The following is an 18,810-nucleotide window of genomic DNA, read 5'->3' on the forward strand; positions in this document are numbered from 1 at the left end:
GGAGTCTGCACGTTCTCCCCGTGTCGGCGTGGGTTTCCTCCGGGTGCTCCGGTTTCCTCCTGCAGTCCAAAGACGTGCTGGTTAGGGGGATTAGTGGGGTAAATGAGTGAGGTTACAGGGGAGGTGGCTAAGATGCTCTGTCGGAGAGTCTATTCTCCTACATCCACCATCACATCCAACTTTTGACCACTCTCCCAGGTTTCCTGTCCCGCCCGTGACGATGCCCACCTCTAGCGGAATTGGAAAATCCCACTCATCAGAATTACAAAACACCATCTTCTGGGTACATTAACCGCTGATCCCACGCTTCTTGCCAACCAATTACTCAAACTGGACCTGACAGTGCCCAATCGCAAGGTGGCACGATGGTCAGCGCTGCTGCCTCATGGCGCCAGGGACCCGGGTTTGGTTCCCGGCTTGGGTCACTGTCTGTGTGGAGTCTGCATGTTCTCCCCGTGTCTGCGTGGGTTTCCTCCGAGTGCTTCGGTTTCCTCCCACAGTCCGAAAGACGTGCTGGTTAGGTGCTAATTTCTCCCTCAGTGTAACCCGAACAGGCACCGGAGTGTGGGACTGGGGGATTTTCACAGTAACTTCATTGCAGTGTTAATGTAAGCCTTACTTGTGACAGTAATAAATAAACTTTAAACAAAGGCAGTGTCGTGTCTGGCCCTCCGCTAAGCCTCCAGCTCCCAGTCTAGTCCACCTGCAGTGCCTAATTCCCCCTCTGAATTATCACTCCTTCCCTTCCCTGGATTGCCCCAACCCTGCTGGAAATCTCATCCTTTGTCACCTGCTGCCCGCAGGCTTAACCCTACAGAAACCCCCAAATCCTCCCAACCCCTGCCCCCCATTGCTGTTCAGATCCGACATATCCCATCCCCCGTCCCATCTGTCCTCATCCAACTCAACAGGGGAATCTGATCGATTTATATAATATTCTAAAAGGGATTGATAGAGTAAATGTAGAACATAGAACATAGAAAAACTACAGCACAAACAGGCCCTTCGGCCCACAAGTTGCGCCGGTCATGTCCCTACCTACCTAGGCTTATATATAGGCTTACCTAGAACCCTCAATCCTATTAAGTTCCATGTACTCATCCAGAAGTCTCTTAAAAGACCCTATCGAGTTTGCCTCCACCACCACTGACGGCAGCCGATTCCACTCACCCACCACCCTCTGAGTGAAAAACTTACCCCTGACATTTCCTCTGTACCTACCCCCCAGCACCTTAAACCTGTGTCCTCTCGTAGCAGACATTTCAGCCCTGGGAAAAAGCCTCCGAGAATCCACCCGATCTATGCCTCTCAACATCTTGTATACCTCGATCAGGTCACCTCTCATCCTTTGTCTCTCCAGGGAGAAAAGACCGAGCTCCCTCAACCTATCCTCATAAGGCATGCCAACCAATCCAGGCAACATCCTTGTAAATCTTCTCTCTTGTAAATCTTCTCTTCTCTGTAGACCAAATGTTTCCCCTTATGGGTCACAGGTATAGGTTGAGAGGCGGTAGATTTAAAACTGAGATGAGGAGGAACTACTTCTCACAGAGGGGGGTGGATTTGTGGAACTCGCTGCCCCATCGCGCGGTGGAGTCTGAATCATTGAATGGGTTCAAGAAGGAGATGGATATATTTCTGATAGGAAACGGGTTAAAGGGATCTGGGGAACAGGTGGGGAGGTGGATCTGAGACCAGGGAGAGATCAGCCAGGTTCTGATTGAATGGCGGAGCAGGCCCAAAGGGCAGAATTTGCCGACTTCTGCTCCTAATTCTGATGTTTCAACTGATTCTCTGCACTGCCACTTAGCATCACCCCCCCTGCCCCGCAACCCCACCAAAAATTAAACTGAAATTCTCACCTCTTGCTGCAACAACAACCTTTTGTGGCCTCGCTACAGCCCTCCACGCAGCCCTCCGCGCAGCTTCCGCGCAGCCCTCCGCGCAGCTTCCGCGCAGCCCTCCGCACAGCGTCCACGCAGCGTCCTGCAGCCCTGTTCCCAGCTTTTCCTGTTCCGGCTTCAGAGCGATTTACAGGTGGGAGCAGACGAGTGACGAAGGAAACAATGACGAGGAGGAAAGATCAGTGCCCGCTTGTCCAGGGGAAGCACTTCTTCATGCAAAGGGGGGTGGGGGGGGGGGGGGGGGGGGGGGGGGGCGGCGGGGGGCGCGTCTGGGAAATCTACAAAGCTCTCCTGGAGAAAGCTGAAGTTTGCGAGATCCCTGGTAAATGTATTGGGAAGTTTGTCAGCGTGTCTGACAAGTTGAGCAAGTACACCCGCTGTTTCTTTTTTAATTCCCCGGCTGGGCAAAGCGCCGTGACAATCACATCATCACAATACTCGTTTCATTAGATAGTATCAGATTGATGAGACAGTAATGGAGTCCTGATGCAAATCTTCAAATACGCAATTATAAAAATAACAAGACCATTTAAAGCTTAAACTCGCTGTGCGGCACATTAAGATATAACTTTTACTGAAAGGGTGGCTGAAAACTGTCAGTCGTCCCGCCCCCACATTGCTCAATCCTCTTGTCAAGGCCCCCTCCCCGTCCCTTCCATCATTGCCCACCTCCGTAAAACCCTCTCACCTTCCTCGCCTACTCCTTCTTGCTACTCCTACTCTGGGTTCAATCTCCCCTCCGTGTGCCATCTTGGGCAGGATCGTGTCAGTTCCCTTTGAGTCCGGGCGTTTCCTCCCGTCATTCCCTTTGTGTTTGTCGAATCTCTTTACACTTTGCGTTCAGGACGGACGTTCCCAGGCCCAGTCGAACCTCAGCTTCCTCACCATCCTCACCAGCCCCTGTGCGGAACTGACAAAGATGAAAGTGAAGGATATACCAGCCAAGCTGCCTCACATCCTCAGCCTCATCCGCATCATCTGGGTCAACTCCAGGTTCTATAACACCAGGGACCGCATCACCGCGCTTTTCCGCAAGGTGAGTGAAATCAGAGCAGAGAGAGGGCGGGGTGGGGGGGGAGGGGGGGGGGGAGGGGGGGGGGGGAGGCGGGCGGGGGGCTCACTCTCGCCTCTCGAGTCAGAAGGCTCATAGGCTGAAGCCCAAACTCAGAGGTTTGAGCAGAAAATCGGGGAAATCTCCAAACCGAGATTGACGGATTTAGATGGGGATTAAGGCCTGTGGAAGTCAGGTAAGTAAATGGAGTTGAGATACCGATCAGCCTTGCTCTAAATGGATGGCAGAGCAGGCTCGAGGAGTCAAATGGCCTCCTCTTCCCTGTCTTCCAAATAAACTTCCTGCTGCATTCATAAGAACTAGGAGCGGGAGTAGGCCATCTGGCCCCTCGAGCCAGCTCCGCCATTCAATAAGATCATGGCTGATCTTTTTATGGACTCAGCTCCACTTACCCGCCCGCTCACCATAACCCTTAATTCCTTTACTGTTCAAAAATTCCCCCAAGCCTAATTTATTCCCATCATTGAACTCATTCCCAAAGATCTTTGCGTCCCTTATTCTAACCTTCTTCCTGAAATCCCAAAGCTTTTAGAACAGCGGCTCACCTCACCGATCACCCCTGTCTATTTTAACCTCGGCTGCTGGCCCATGCTACTGAGGTGAGCCTGGGGCACTCAGCTGAAAGGAGATACAGAGCTGGGGTTTGAATGGGCCACTTGAACACCCACCTGCGTGTGGACTGCAAGGGCTCAGTGCTGTAAAGATAGGTCGATGCCTCTAACCCTCCCCCTGGGGCCCCGATTGGGGTGGGTGGGGGTGGAGGGGGGGGGGGGGGGGGGGTGGGGGGGGGGGGGGGGCGGCCTGGGTGTGTGGGGGGTGGTTAGCTCGTAAACGGTGCAAAATACAGCGGATCCTGGAATCTGAAAAAAAATCAAAAAATGCTGGAAAATCTCAGCAGGTCTGACAGCCTCTGTGGAGAGAGAATAGAGGCAACGTTTCGAGTCTGGATGACCCTTCGTCAGAGGCAAAGACCAGGAAAATGGGGCAGGATTTATACTGTGAGGGTGGGCGGCGGCTGTAATCGACAGTAACGGCATGGACAGAAAGACAAGGGGAATGTAAATGGTGAAGATAGAGACGAGGAATGGTGCTGAGAGCATCCATGAAGAGATCGGAATGTGTTGATGGCAGAACGAAGGTGCAGAGTGTAGGGATGCGGCAGGTGGCCCCAGTGGGGTGGGAGCAGGAGGGCTGAAACAAGATGAAGTGGAGCAATAATATAAATTAATAAAAATGGACGATGAAAAGAAGAAATGAAATAAAATAAATGGAGACGTTTTGCGTGGGTTTTCTCCGGGTACTCCGTTTCCTCCCAGAGTCCAAAGATGTGTAGGTTAGGGTTGGCCATGCTAAATTGTCCCTTAGTGTCCAAAGATGTGTAGGTTAGGTGGATTAGCCATGCTAAATTGTCCCTTAGTGTCCAAAGGTGTGTAGGTTAGATGGATTGGCCATGCTAAATTGCCCCTTAGTGTCCAAAGATGTGTAGGTTAGATGGATTGGCCATGCTAAATTGCCCCTTAGTGTCCAAAGATATGTAGGTTAGATGGATTGGCCATGCTAAATTGCCCCTTAGTGTCCAAAGATGTGCAGGTTAGGGTTGGCCATGCTAAATTGCCCCTTAGTGTCCAAAGATGTGTAGGTTAGATGGATTGGCCATGCTAGATTGCCCCTTAGTGTCCAAAGATGTGTAGGTTAGATGGATTGGCCATGCTAGATTGCCCCTTAGTGTCAGGGGGACGAGCTAGGGTAAATGTGCGGGGTTATAGAGATAGGGACTGGGTGGGATTGTGGTCAGTGCAGACTCGATGGGTCGAATGGTCTCCGAATGGCCTCCTTCAGGGATTGTATGACGGAGTTAAGATGGAGGAGAGAGTTCATGCTCTGAAGTTGTCGAGCTCAGTGTTCAGTCCGGAAGGCTGTAAAGTGTCTAATCGGAAGATGATGTGCTCCACAGTTCTGGCAGCATTCGCGCAGAGAGAGGGAGAGAGTTAACAGAGCAAGGTTTCTGTGGATTACCTGTCGCCAGAAGTGGAAGTGGTTGGAGGTCTAAGAGGCTTGGAGCAAGTCCAGTGTCAGGGATGGCTGGGGGAAGGGTGGCAGTGGAGAGTGAAAAGGAAGGTGTGATCGGGTGTAAGGCAGGAGTGATTACATAACATTAGGAATGATGGTACAAGCCAGGAGTTAACTGGACAAAGGACAAAACATAGCCCAGAGGAACAGAAATTCACCAGATGAGAATTAATGCCAGTGTTACAGACAGGAGGGGCTTTAATTTAAACAACCCTGATTTCTCCTCTTAGACATGATGTGGAGATGCCGGCGTTGGACTGGGGTAAACACAGTAAGAAGTTTAACAACACCAGGTTAAAGTCCAACAGGTTTATTTGGTAGCAAAAGCCACACAAGCTTTCGAGGCTCTGAGCCCCTTCTTCAGGTGAGTGGGAATTCTGTTCACAAACAGAACTTATAAAGACACAAACTCAATTTACATGAATAATGGTTGGAATGCGAATACTTACAACTAATCCAGTCTTTAAGAAACAAAACAATGGGAGTGGAGAGAGCATCAAGACAGGCTAAAAAGATGTGTATTGTCTCCAGACAAGACAGCCAGTGAAACTCTGCAGGTCCACGCAACTGTGTGTCGCGAAGGCCGCCTACTACCCAGCCTTCAGGAGAACAGTGACCAAGACACCACACAACCCTGCCACAGCAACCTCTGCAAGACGTGCCGGATCATCGACACAGATGCCATCATCTCACGTGAGAACACCATCCACCAGGTACACGGTACATACTCTTGCAACTCGGCCAACGTTGTCTACCTGATACGCTGCAAGAAAGGATGTCCCGAGGCATGGTACATTGGGGAAACTATGCAGACGCTGCGACAACGGATGAATGAACACCGCTCGACAATCACCAGGCAAGACTGTTCTCTTCCTGTTGGGGAGCACTTCAGCGGCCACGGGCATTCGGCCTCTGATATTCGGGTAAGCGTTCTCCAAGGCGGCCTTCGCGACACACGACAGCGCAGAGTCGCTGAGCAGAAACTGATAGCCAAGTTCCGCACACACGCGGACGGCCTCAACCGGGATATTGGGTTTATGTCACACTATTTGTAACTCCCACAGTTGCGTGGACCTGCAGAGTTTCACTGGCTGTCTTGTCTGGAGACAATACACATCTTTTTAGCCTGTCTTGATGCTCTCTCCACTCCCATTGTTTTGTTTCTTAAAGACTGGATTAGTTGTAAGTATTTGCATTCCAACCATTATTCATGTAAATTGAGTTTGTGTCTTTATAAGTTCTGTTTGTGAACAGAATTCCCACTCACCTGAAGAAGGGGCTCAGAGCCTCGAAAGCTTGTGTGGCTTTTGCTACCAAATAAACCTGTTGGACTTTAACCTGGTGTTGTTAAACTTCTTACTGTGTTCTCCTCTTAGAAACATAGAGGATAGGAGCAGGAGGAGGCCATTCAGCCCTTCGAGCCTGTCCCGCCATTCATCGCCATCATGGCTGATCGTCCAACTCAATAGCCTCATCCTGCCTACCATGCATCCGCAAGCAGAAAATTGTTTAGATTTCCTCGTTTATTAGCAGTGATGTACTTCTCAGCCCCTCAATTTTTATCAGTTATTCCACAACAGACTCCGGATGGGGGAAATCAGAAGGTTAGCCTATTCACACACACACAAACACAAGAGGAGGGTTGCAACACAGCCCCCTTCTTCACTCATGCAGTGAATGTAGTGTGGTTAGCTCTGCTGCCTCACAGCAAGAAGTTTAACAACACCAGGTTAAAGTCCAGCAGGTTTATTTGGTCGCAAAAGCCACACGCGTAAAGCCACACGCGTTAAACACAGCTGAGCCTCACAGCGCCAGGGACCTGGGTTCAATTCCGGCCTCGGGTCATTGTCTGTGTGGAGTTCGCACATGTCTGCATGGGTTTCCTCTCACAGTCCTGAGATGTGCAGGTTAGGTGGATTGGCCATGCTAAATTGCTCCTTAGTGTCCAAAGATGTGCGGTTACGGTGGATTGGCCATGCTAAATTGCCCCTTAGTGTCCAAAGATGTGTTGGTTAGGTGGATTGGCCATGCTAAATTGCCCCTGAGTGTCCAAAGATGTGCGGTTACGATGGATTGGCCATGCTAAATTGCCCCTTAGTGTCCAAAGATGTGTAGGTTAGATGGATTGGCCATGCTAAATTGCCCCTTAGTGTCCAAAGATGTGGAGGTTAGGGGGATTGGCCATGCTAAATTGCCCCTTAGTGTCCAGAGATGTGTAGGTTAGGTGGATTGGCCATGCTAAATTGTCCCTTAGTGTCGAAAGATGTGCAGGTTAGGGGGATTGGCCGTGCTAAATGTGTGGGGTTACGGGGACAGGGTGGGGATAGGCCTGGGTAAGATATTCTGTCAGAATCAGTGTGAATCTGATGGGTGAATGGCCTCCTTCTGCAATATAAGGATTCTATGATCTTGTGAAACATCCTCCTTCATCGCGAAGGGTTAAGGTTTGTGTTTTGTCCAGTTACCTTTTGAGGATGAGAGCGACCTTTCACAAATTTTGGAAACATCCCCGGTTTAATTCGCTTCCCGTGAGAGATGACGAGGGACCACGGTGGAGTCAGTCTCATGTCACGGTCGACTGTAAAGTACGGGTGCTGTGTACTACCTGGTGGGCGGCACGGTGGCACAGCGGGTTAGCGCTGCTGCCTCACAGCGCCAGGGACCCAGGTTCAATCCCAGCGGCACGGTGGCACAGTGGGTTAGCACTGCTGCCTCACAGTGCCAGGGACCCGGGTTCAATTCCTGGCTTGGGTCACCGTCTGTGCGGAGTCGGCACGTTCTCCCCGTGTCAGTGTGGGTTTCCTCCGGGTGCTCCGGTTTCCTCCCACAGTCTGAAAGACGTGCTGGTTAGGGTGCATTGGGCCGTGCTAAATTCTCCCTCAGTGTTACCCGAACAGGTGCCACTAGGGGGGTTTCACAGTAACTTCATTGCAGCGTTAGTGTAGGCCTACTTGTGACACTAATAAAGTTAGAAACACCTGGGTGTTCGCTGTTCCATATCTGGTTTGTACACTCCGGAGATTTAACGTTATTCTTGCCGCGCACCTTCCTAAAGCTGGGCTTTCTCCCAGTCTTACTGCTCGGACATGAGAGGACAAACCAGGAATAGTTTTCCCTGCAATTTCTTCTCCCTGCACGAGTGGAGTTTCAAGGCCTCCCTGTGAGTTTCTGCCTAACATCACCCAAATAGTGGAGAGGGCAATGTTCAGACACATCGAGCCTTTGTTTGCTGATTAGGGAGCTAAATTTCAGGCCCTGTTAGAAAGACAGAGTTAATTAGCGACAAAAGTGGAAGTACCAGATTGTGTCAATACATTATGTAAATAAAGTGTGTGAAGGAATTATGCATGATATGGAAACAGGTTGTGTACATTTTAAATGGTAATTTAGTTTGATAAATTATGCAGTGAGTGTGATTATCCTGGCTATGCACGCTTTAGTTTAAATGAGATTAGTTTTGCATTATTTTGTGCTAATTAGCACCTCTTATAATGGTTGAAAGTACTCCATTGTGGTAATCTTGCCCCCCCTCCACCAACCTTGTTATTCTCATCATAAAATCTTGGTTACGGCTCATTTGGAGTATTGCGTGCAGTTCTGGTCGCCGCACTACCAGAAGGACGTGGAAGCTTTGGAGAGAAGGATGTTGCCTGGTCTCGAGGGTGTTGGCTATGAAGAGAGGTTGAATAAACTAGGATTGTTTTCACTGGAAAGACGGAGGCTGAGGGGAGACCTGATTGAGGTCCACAAAATTGTGAGAGGCACAGACAGGGTGGATAGTCAGAAGCTTTTTCCCCAGGGTGGAAGTGTGAAGGGGGCACAGGTTCAAGGTGAGAGGGGGAAAGTTTAAGGGAGATGTGCGGGGGAAGGTTTTCACACAGAGAGTGGTGGGTGCCTGGAACGCGCTGCCAGAGGAGGTGGTGGAAGCGGACACATTAGCAACGTTTAAGAGAGATCTGGATGGGTCCATGAATAGGGAGGGAATAGAGGGATACGGACTGAGTCAGGGCAGAAGGTTTTTATTCGGGGCATCATGATCGGCACGGGCTTGGAGGGCTGAAGGGCCTGTTCTTTGTTCTTGTTCATTCTGACCACAAACTAGGAGACAAACTTGCGGTCCCGTCTCTTTTCAGCTGAGTAACGAGATCATCCGTTTGTGCTCCGGGGAGATCTCGCTGGATCGGATATTCGACGGTCACATCAAGTTGAGTAAGATCACGCTCCACGACTGCATCGAGTGTTGCCAAGCCTGGAAGAGCCATTTTGCTCGCGCAGCCTCCATTCACACAAGGTGAGTAAGACTTGGTCACATCCTCTGCTCACCTGCTGTCCTAGAGCTTCAACCATCAGCTGATCTCAGATCTGGAGGGGGACAGAATGGTTGAGGGAGAGGAATCCATTAAGCCCAAGGGGCTTGGGAAAGGGGAAAATTAGGCACTGATTCTTCTCCAGATTAGTGTGTGTGTGTGTGTATTCGTGTGTGTGTATTCGTGTGTGTGTATTCGTGTGTGTGCATTCGTGTGTGTGTATTCGTGTGTGTGTATTCGTGTGTGTGCATTTGTGTGTGTGCATTTGTGTGTGTGCATTTGTGTGTGTGCATTTGTGTGTGTGCGTTCGTGTGTGTGCGTTCGTGTGTGTGCGTTCGTGTGTGTGCGTTCGTGTGTGTGCGTTCGTGTGTGTGTGTTCGTGTGTGTGTTCGTGTGTGTGTTCGTGTGTGTGTTCGTGTGTGTGTTCGTGTGTGTGTTCGTGTGTGTGTTCGTGTGTGTGTTCGTGTGTGTGTGTTTGTGTGTGTTCGTGCGTGTGTCTGTTCGTGTGTGTGTCCATGTGTGTATGCGTGTGTGTGTGTTTGTGTGTGGGTGTGTGTCCGTGTGTTTGTGTATGTGTGCGCGTTCGTGTGTGTGTGTGTGTCCATGCGTGAGTGTATGTATGCACGCGTTCGTATGTGTGTGTGTTTGTGCGTGTGTGTTTGTGTGTGGGTGTGTGTCCGTGCATGTGTGTATGTGTGCACGCGCTCGTATGTGTGTGTTCGTGCATGTGTGTGTGACCGTGTGTGTGTGTGTTCGTGCATGTGTGTGTGTCCGTGTGTGTGTGTTCGTGCATGTGTGTGTCTGTGCCAGTGTGTATGTGTGTGTGTGTTCGTGTGTATGTGTGTTCACGTATGTATGTGTGTGTGTCCATGCATGTGTGTCCGTGCGTGTGTCCATGTGTGTGTGTGTTCGTGTATGGGTGTGTGTCCGTGCGTGTGTGTATGTGTGCGCGCGTTCGTATGTGTGTGTGTCCATGCGTGCATGTGTGTCCGTGCATGTGTGTATGTGTCTGTGTGTCTGTGCGTGTGTGTTTGTGTATGTGTGTGTGTTCATGTATGTGTGTGTGTTCGTGTATGGGTGTGTGTTCGTGCATGTGTGTGTTCGTGCGTGTGTGTGTGTGTTCGTGCGTGCGTGTGTGTGTGTTCGTGTATGGGTGTGTGTTCGTGTGTGTGTTCGTGTGTGTGTTCGTGTGTGTGTTTGTGTGTGTGTTCGTGTGTGTGTGTGTGTTCGTGTGTGTGTGTGTGTGTTCGTGTGTGTGTCCGTGTGCGTGTGTCTGTGCATGTGTGTATGTGCATGTGTGTGTTCGTGTGTGTGTGTTCATGTGCGTGTGTGTTTTCATGTTTTCGGGTGTGTGTGTGTGTGTGTTGTGTGCGTTTGTGTGTGCGCGTGAATGTGTGTTGTGTGTGTGTTGTGCACGTATGTGTGCGTGTGTGCATGCATGCACGCATGTGTGTGTACGTGTGTGTGCACGCGTGCACATGTATGTGAGTGTGTGCGTGCACATGTATGTGAGTGTGTGTATATTGGATGGAAGCACAGGGAAGCTGCCACCCTTACCCAGCCTGCCCTGTGAGTGGCTCTGACCTTGTGTACAGGGTGTACCGATCAAACTGTCCACTGCTTGCAGGCCCCGGCGGCAGCGCCATTTCCCCCGGCTCAGTAATTCTCAGCATCATTCACTTCGGGAAAACAACATCCCGGGAACAGAGCGAGTTCGATCTGACACACATGGTGCTGCTGGAACCGACCTGTCAGATTCCGGGGCACGGGACTGGATCCTAAATGTGCACTTCCCTCCTGCTTACAGGTTTTCAAACATCCCCTGGATCTTGGACAACACCAGCGTCTTTGCCCAAGTGGATGCCTTCATACAGCGCTGTCGGGACCTGCTTGAGGTAAGGCTGTGGAGAAAGTTTAATACTCACCCACAGACAGGCTACAGTAAAATACACCAAAGACAAGCACTGCACACACTGCAACTCTGAAACATAGTCAGAAAGATTGGAAACTGACAACAGGTCAGATAGCAGCGATGGAGCGAGAGAGAGAGAGAGACTTAATGTTTCCGGTTGAGGGCCTTCTCATCAGCACTGGAACAACTATGTGTGAGAGTGCGTGTGTGTGAGAGTGCGTGTGTGTGAGAGTGCGTGTGTGTGAGAGTGCGCGTGTGAGAGTGCGCGTGTGTGAGAGTGCGTGTGTGTGAGAGTGCGTGTGTGTGAGAGTGCGTGTGTGTGAGTGCGTGTGTGTGAGAGTGCGTGTGTGTGAGAGTGCGCGTGTGTGAGAGTGCGTGTGTGTGAGAGTGCGTGTGTGTGAGAGTGCGCGTGTGTGAGAGTGCGCGTGTGTGTGAGAGTGCGCGTGTGTGAGAGTGCGCGTGTGTGAGAGTGCGCGTGTGTGAGAGTGCGCGTGTGTGAGAGTGCGCGTGTGTGAGAGTGCGCGTGTGAGTGTGCGCGTGTGTGAGTGTGCGCGTGTGTGAGAGTGCGCGTGTGTGAGAGTGCGCGTGTGTGAGAGTGCGCGTGTGTGAGAGTGCGCGTGTGTGAGAGTGCGCGTGTGTGAGTGCGCGTGTGTGAGTGCGCGTGTGTGAGAGTGCGCGTGTGTGAGAGTGCGCGTGTGTGAGAGTGCGCGTGTGTGAGAGTGCGCGTGTGTGAGAGTGCGCGTGTGTGAGAGTGCGCGTGTGTGAGAGTGCGCGTGTGTGAGAGTGCGCGTGTGAGAGTGCGCGTGTGTGAGAGTGCGCGTGTGTGAGAGTGCGCGTGTGAGTGTGCGCGTGTGTGAGTGTGCGCGTGTGTGAGAGTGCGCGTGTGTGAGAGTGCGCGTGTGTGAGAGTGCGCGTGTGTGAGAGTGCGCGTGTGTGAGAGTGCGCGTGTGTGAGAGTGCGCGTGTGTGAGAGTGCGCGTGTGTGAGAGTGCGCGTGTGTGAGAGTGCGCGTGTGTGAGAGTGCGCGTGTGTGAGAGTGCGCGTGTGTGAGAGTGCGCGTGTGTGAGAGTGCGCGTGTGTGAGAGTGCGCGTGTGTGAGAGTGCGCGTGTGTGAGAGTGCGCGTGTGTGAGAGTGCGCGTGTGTGAGAGTGCGCGTGTGTGAGAGTGCGCGTGTGTGAGAGTGCGCGTGTGTGAGAGTGCGCGTGTGTGAGAGTGCGCGTGTGTGAGAGTGCGCGTGTGTGAGAGTGCGCGTGTGTGAGAGTGCGCGTGTGTGAGAGTGCGCGTGTGTGAGAGTGCGCGTGTGTGAGAGTGCGCGTGTGTGAGAGTGCGCGTGTGTGAGAGTGCGCGTGTGTGAGAGTGCGCGTGTGTGAGAGTGCGCGTGTGTGAGAGTGCGCGTGTGTGAGAGTGCGCGTGTGAGAGTGCGCGTGTGTGAGAGTGCGCGTGTGTGAGAGTGCGCGTGTGTGAGAGTGCGCGTGTGTGAGTGTGCGCGTGTGTGAGAGTGCGCGTGTGTGAGAGTGCGCGTGTGTGAGAGTGCGCGTGTGTGAGAGTGCGCGTGTGTGAGAGTGCGCGTGTGTGAGAGTGCGCGTGTGTGAGAGTGCGCGTGTGTGAGAGTGCGCGTGTGTGAGAGTGCGCGTGTGTGAGAGTGCGCGTGTGTGAGAGTGCGCGTGTGTGAGAGTGCGCGTGTGTGAGAGTGCGCGTGTGTGAGAGTGCGCGTGTGTGAGAGTGCGCGTGTGTGAGAGTGCGCGTGTGTGAGAGTGCGCGTGTGTGAGAGTGCGCGTGTGTGAGAGTGCGCGTGTGTGAGAGTGCGCGTGTGTGAGAGTGCGCGTGTGTGAGAGTGCGCGTGTGTGAGAGTGCGCGTGTGTGAGAGTGCGCGTGTGTGAGAGTGCGCGTGTGTGAGAGTGCGCGTGTGTGAGAGTGCGCGTGTGTGAGAGTGCGCGTGTGTGAGAGTGCGCGTGTGTGAGAGTGCGCGTGTGTGAGAGTGCGCGTGTGAGAGAGTGCGCGTGTGAGTGTGCGCGCGTGTGAGTGTGCGCGCGTGTGAGAGTGCGCGTTTGTGAGTGCGTGTGTGTGTGTGAGAGTGCGTGCGTGTGAGTGAGCGTGCGTGTGAGTGAGCGTGCGTGTGTGTGAGCGGCGTGTGTGTGAGCGTGCGTGTGTGTGAGCGTGCGTGTGTGTGAGCGTGCGTGTGAGTGAGCGTGCGTGTGTGTGAGCGTGTGTGTGTGAGTGTGAGCGTGTGTGTGAGTGCATGTGTGTGTGCGTGTGTGTGAGTGAGCATGTGTGTGTGTGTGTGTGTGAGCATGTGTGTGAGCGTGTGTGTGTGAGCATGTGTGTGTGTGAGTGTGAGCGTGTGTGTGAGAGTGCGTGTGTGTGTGTGTGAGCGTGTGTGTGAGTGAGCGTGCGTGTGTGAGAGTGTGAGAGCGTGAGTGTGTGTATATGTATGTCCTGAATTAGCAATTTAGCAGTCCGGAAGCAAACAGTGCCAGGATTCAGCAGGCAAGTTCCCCATTATTCTTCCCTCCATCGCAACGCCTTTTCCCGGTTAACTTTTGCTGGAATTGCCCTTCACCTGTCTCCTCATAACAGCTTCGTGCCTCCTATATGATCGGGCACTGCTGGGATATCAGCTGTGGATCAGTGGCTGCTGCTCTTGCCCCCATCTCAGAAGAATTCAATTCCCGGAGCAGAGTCTTGAGCTCATAATTGACACTGACCTTCCAGTGACAGTACTGAGGGAGTGCCACACTGTCAGAGGGTCAGTACTGAGGGAGTGCCGCACTGTCAGAGGGTCAGTACTGAGGGAGTGCCGCACTGTCAGAGGGTCAGTACTGAGGGAGTGCAGCACTGTCAGAGGGTCAGTACTTAGGAAGAGCAGCACTGTCAGAGGTCAGTACTGAGGGAGTGCCACACTGTCAGAGGGTCAGTGCTGAGGGAGTGCCGCACTGTCAGAGGGTCAGTACTGAGGGAGTGCAGCACTGTCAGAGGGTCAGTACTTAGGAAGAGCAGCACTGTCAGAGGTCAGTACTGAGGGAGTGCCACACTGTCAGAGGGTCAGTACTGAGGGAGTGCCACACTGTCAGAGGGTCAGTGCTGAGGGAGTGCCGCACTGTCAGAGGGTCAGTGCTGAGGGAGCGCCGCACTGTCAGAGGGTCAGTGCTGAGGGAGTGCCGCACTGTCAGAGGGTCAGTGCTGAGGGAGCGCCGCACTGTCAGAGGGTCAGTACTGAGGGAGCGCCGCACTGTCAGAGGGTCAGTACTGAGGGAGTGCCGCACTGTCAGAGGGTCAGTACTGAGGGAGTGCCGCACTGTCAGAGGGTCAGTGCTGAGGGAGTGCCGCACTGTCAGAGGGTCAGTACTGAGGGAGTGCCGCACTGTCAGAGGGTCAGTGCTGAGGGAATGCCGCACTGTCAGAGGGTCAGCGCTGAGGGAGTGCCGCACTGTCAGAGGGTCAGTGCTGAGGGAGTGCCGCACTGTCAGAGGGTCAGTGCGGAGGGAGTGCCGCACTGTCAGAGGGTCTGTCTTTCAAAGAAAACATTAAATTTTGCAGATATAGCTCCAGTGCAACAGTTCCGTTGAATAGTAGCAGTGTTATCCCTGATATCCTGACCAATATTTTGCCCTGAAACACAATATATATAAACCGAAAGTCTGGTGTCCTAACAGAGAACAGTCCAGCACAGGAACAGGCCCTTCGGCCCTCCGAGCCTGCGCCGACCATGATGCCTAAACTTAAACCGTACGCACTTACAGAGTCCGTATCCTTCCATTCCCATCCTATTCATGTCTCCGTCTAGTTGACCCTTAAATGCCCCTATTGTACCTGCTCCCACCACCTCCCCGGGCAGCGCGTTCCAGACACTCACCACCCTCTGTGTAAAAAACTTACCTCGCACATCTCCTCTAAACTGTTCCCCACGCACCTTCAACCCATGTCCCCGAGTACTTGACTTTTCCACCCTGGGAAAAAGCTTCTGACTATCCACCCTGTCCATGTCCCTCATAACCTTGTAGACTTCTATCAGGTCTCCCTTCAACCTCCGTAATTCCAGTGAGAACAAACCAAGTTTCTCCAACCTCTCCTCATAGCTAATGCCCTCCATACCAGGCAACATCCTGGTAAATCTTTTCTGTAACCCTCTCCAAAGCCTCCACATCCTTCTGGTAGTGTGGCGACCAGAATTGAACACTATATTCCAAGTGCGGCCTCACTAAGGTTCTATAAAGCTGCAGCATGACTTGCCAATTTTTAAACTCAATGCCCCGGCCGATGAAGGCAAGCATGCCGTATGCCTTCTTGACTACCTTCTCCACCTGCGTTGCCACTTTCAGTAATCGGTGGACTCAATACTGGTTGCGGGAGCTTGCAGTGTTCAAATTACTCACCGTGTTTCTAACATTACAACAACGATCAAACTTTCAGAGAAGTGTTTCATTGGCTGCGGAGTTCTGAAAGGTGCCGGTGAAATGCCTGCTTTCTGACTCTGAGTTGGGAGATTAATGTCTGTGACAATACACGGCCGTGAGATTTCCCCGACTCAGTCGCAGCCTCAGGGTTGGCCTGTGACAAGCTGCTGTTCATCAATCACTCCTGCTGCAATTCTGTAACACGCCACCGTTTCCCCCCCGCTCCCTCGGCCTGCCCAGGTGTGTGACTGCCAGGAGTTCTTTGCCCGCTGGGAAGATGGGGAACAGACACCACTACCTTGTTTCGGGGGACATCGCGGACCTGATATCACCCGGAGCCTGCTGGAGATCGAGGCCACCTTTGACAAGAACCTGCAGATGCTCAAACACATGAAGAATGAGATCCTGGATGTAAAGAACACATTCTGGCATGATGAATACAGCAGGTTAGTCTCACTGACCCCGAGGAGATTGCTTTGGGAGCACATTGCCCAGTGTCAAAGCTATTAAATGGCTTAGGAGCAGGCAGGGCCCGTTGAGACAGTGTGGTTGTGTGTTTAATCATGGCAGTTCACATCCCCTCCACCTGCATCCCTTGTCGTCCCTTCACAGGGGTCAGGTATGGCTCAGTGGGCAGCATGCTCTCACTCCAGAGCTTTGAGCACAGAATCCAGGCTGGCATGCCCAGTGCCACGGAACTGAGGCAGTGCCGCACTGTCAGAGGGTCAGTGCTGAAGGAGTGCCGCACTGTCAGAGGGTCAGTGCTGAGGGAGTGCCACACTGTCAGAGAGTCAGTGCTGAGCGAGTGCCGCACTGTCAGAGGGTCAGTGCTGAGGGAGTGCCGCACTGTCAGAGGGTCAGTGCTGAGGGAGTGCCGTACTGTCAGAGGGTCAGTACTGAGGGAGTGCCGCACTGTCAGAGGGTCAGTACTGAGGGAGTGCCGCACTGTCAGAGGGTCAGTGCTGAGGGAGTGCCGCACTGTCAGAGGGTCAGTGCTGAGGGAGTGCCGCACTGTCAGAGGATCAGTGCTGAGGGAGTGTCGCACTGTCAGAGGGTCAGTGCTGAGCGAGTGCCGCACTGTCAGAGGGTCAGTGCTGAGGGAGTGCCGCACTGTCAGAGGGTCAGTGCTGAGGGAGTGCCGTACTGTCAGAGGGTCAGTACTGAGGGAGTGCCGCACTGTCAGAGGGTCAGTACTGAGGGAGTGCCGCACTGTCAGAGGGTCAGTGCTGAGGGAGTGCCGCACTGTCAGAGGGTCAGTACTGAGGGAGTGCCGCACTGTCAGAGGGTCAGTACTGAGGGAGTGCCGCACTGTCAGAGGGTCAGTACTGAGGGAGTGCCGCACTGTCGGGTGGTCAGTGCTGAGGGAGTGCCGCACTGTCAGAGGGTCAGTGCTGAGGGAGTCCCGCACTGTCAGAGGGTCAGTACTGAGGGAGTGCCGCACTGTCAGAGGGTCAGTACTGAGGGAGTGCCGCACTGTCAGAGGGTCAGTACTGAGGGAGTGCCGCACTGTCAGAGGGTCAGTGCTGAGGGAGTGCCGCACTGTCAGAGGGTCAGTACTGAGGGAGTGCTGCACTGTCAGAGGGTCAGTGCTGAGGGAGTGCCGCACTGTCAGAGGGTCAGTACTGAGGGAGTGCCGCACTGTCAGAGGGTCAGTGCTGAGGGAGTGCCGCACTGTCAGAGGGTCAGTGCTGAGGGAGTGCCGCACTGTCGGGTGGTCAGTGCTGAGGGAGTGCCGCACTGTCGGGTGGTCAATGCCGCGATGCCTTTACTGCTGAGTTTAACAGCGCCACGCCATCTTTTCTTTTCAGGTTTCGTTCCGCCATCAAAGATCTGGAAGTGATGATGCAGAATCTGATCTCCTCCTCGTTTGAAACCATGACCACGGTGCAGCAAGGGGTGGAGTTCCTGGACGTTTTCCAGCCTCTTTCAAACCGTGAGGTATCTGTCATGTCTATCTGTGAGCAAGCCAGTTTTCCTGGTGTGCATACGGCTGGATAAACTGTGTGCTGCCCGCGTGGAAGGCCCTGGCCTTGGATCAGGTTAGGCAGAAGGAGAGGTGGTCTATTGAAAGATATCAGCTTCTTGGTTGGGGTGAGTGCTGAGAGGTGGTTTGCCCCCTGGGCTGGAGCGTCCAGGATTTGGATGGGGACACGTTGGGTGTCGGGGTCACGGTATCAGGATAAAAGGTTTGTTATTTCAAAATGAGAAATTCCTTGACTCTGTGTTTTGACTCTGTGGAACCCCCTGCCTCAAGACTCGGGGCGTCGCTGGCTGGGCCCAGCGTTCATTGCCCATCCCTAGTCACCCCTTGAGAAGGTGGTGGTGAACCGCCTTGTTGAACCCCCTGCAATCCATGTAGTGTCGCTACACCCACAGTGCCGTTAGGGAGGGAGTTCCAGGATTTTGACCCCAGTGACAGTGAAGGAACGGCCGATATATTTCCCAGTCAGGATGGTGAGTGACTCGGAGGGGAACCTCCAGGTGGTGGCGTTCCCAGGTATCTGCCGCCTTGTCCTTCTGGATGGTGGTTGTGGGTTTGGAAGGTGCTGCCTAAGGAGCCTTGGTGAGTCGCTGCGGTGCATCTTGTAGATGGGACACACGCTGCTACTGAGCGTCGGTGGTGGAGGGAGTGGATGTTTGTGGATGGGGGGCCAATCAAGCGGGGCTGCTTTGTCCTGGATGGGGTCGAGCTTTCGAGAGCATTCGCAGCACACTAATGCCAGTCAATGACCATTTCCCACAAGGGAAAATCGTAAGCATTGCCCCTTGACATTCATTGGCATTATTATCACTGAACCCCCGCCTCCCCCTACTATCAACATCCAGGGGTTACTATTGACCAGAAACTAAACTAGACCCAGCCATATAAACACTGGGGCTACCAGAGCAGGTCAGAGGCCGTCCCCTGACTCCCCAAAGCCTGTCCACCATCGACAAGGCACAAGTCAGGAGTGTGATGGAACACTCCCCACTTGCCTGGATGGGAGCGGCTCCAACAACACTCAAGAAGCTCGACACCATCCAGGACAAAGCAGCCCCGCTTGATTGGCCCCCCATCCACAAACACCACCATCTTCTGAAGCGATTAAGAATGGGCAACAAAAGCTGGCCGAGACAGCGAAGCCTCCATCCCATAAGTGAATTTAAAAAAT

The 18,810-nt window shown here is 53.0% G+C and overlaps 1 protein-coding gene across 1 annotated transcript in view; it reads left to right on the top strand.

Moving 5' to 3' along the window:
- dnah2 (dynein, axonemal, heavy chain 2) overlaps nucleotides 1–18,810 on the top strand; it is a 232,295-nt gene that overhangs the window by 27,499 nt on the left and 185,986 nt on the right. Inside the window, exons 7-11 of the mRNA XM_078200892.1 lie at nucleotides 2,749–2,940; nucleotides 9,180–9,337; nucleotides 11,161–11,248; nucleotides 15,899–16,104; nucleotides 17,467–17,596. Of these exons, the coding sequence (XP_078057018.1) occupies nucleotides 2,749–2,940; nucleotides 9,180–9,337; nucleotides 11,161–11,248; nucleotides 15,899–16,104; nucleotides 17,467–17,596 (774 nt within the window). The remainder of the gene's footprint in view (nucleotides 1–2,748; nucleotides 2,941–9,179; nucleotides 9,338–11,160; nucleotides 11,249–15,898; nucleotides 16,105–17,466; nucleotides 17,597–18,810) is intronic.

Source organism: Mustelus asterias, chromosome 31, assembly GCF_964213995.1.
Source record: "Mustelus asterias chromosome 31, sMusAst1.hap1.1, whole genome shotgun sequence".
Taxonomy (NCBI): Eukaryota; Metazoa; Chordata; class Chondrichthyes; order Carcharhiniformes; family Triakidae; genus Mustelus; species Mustelus asterias.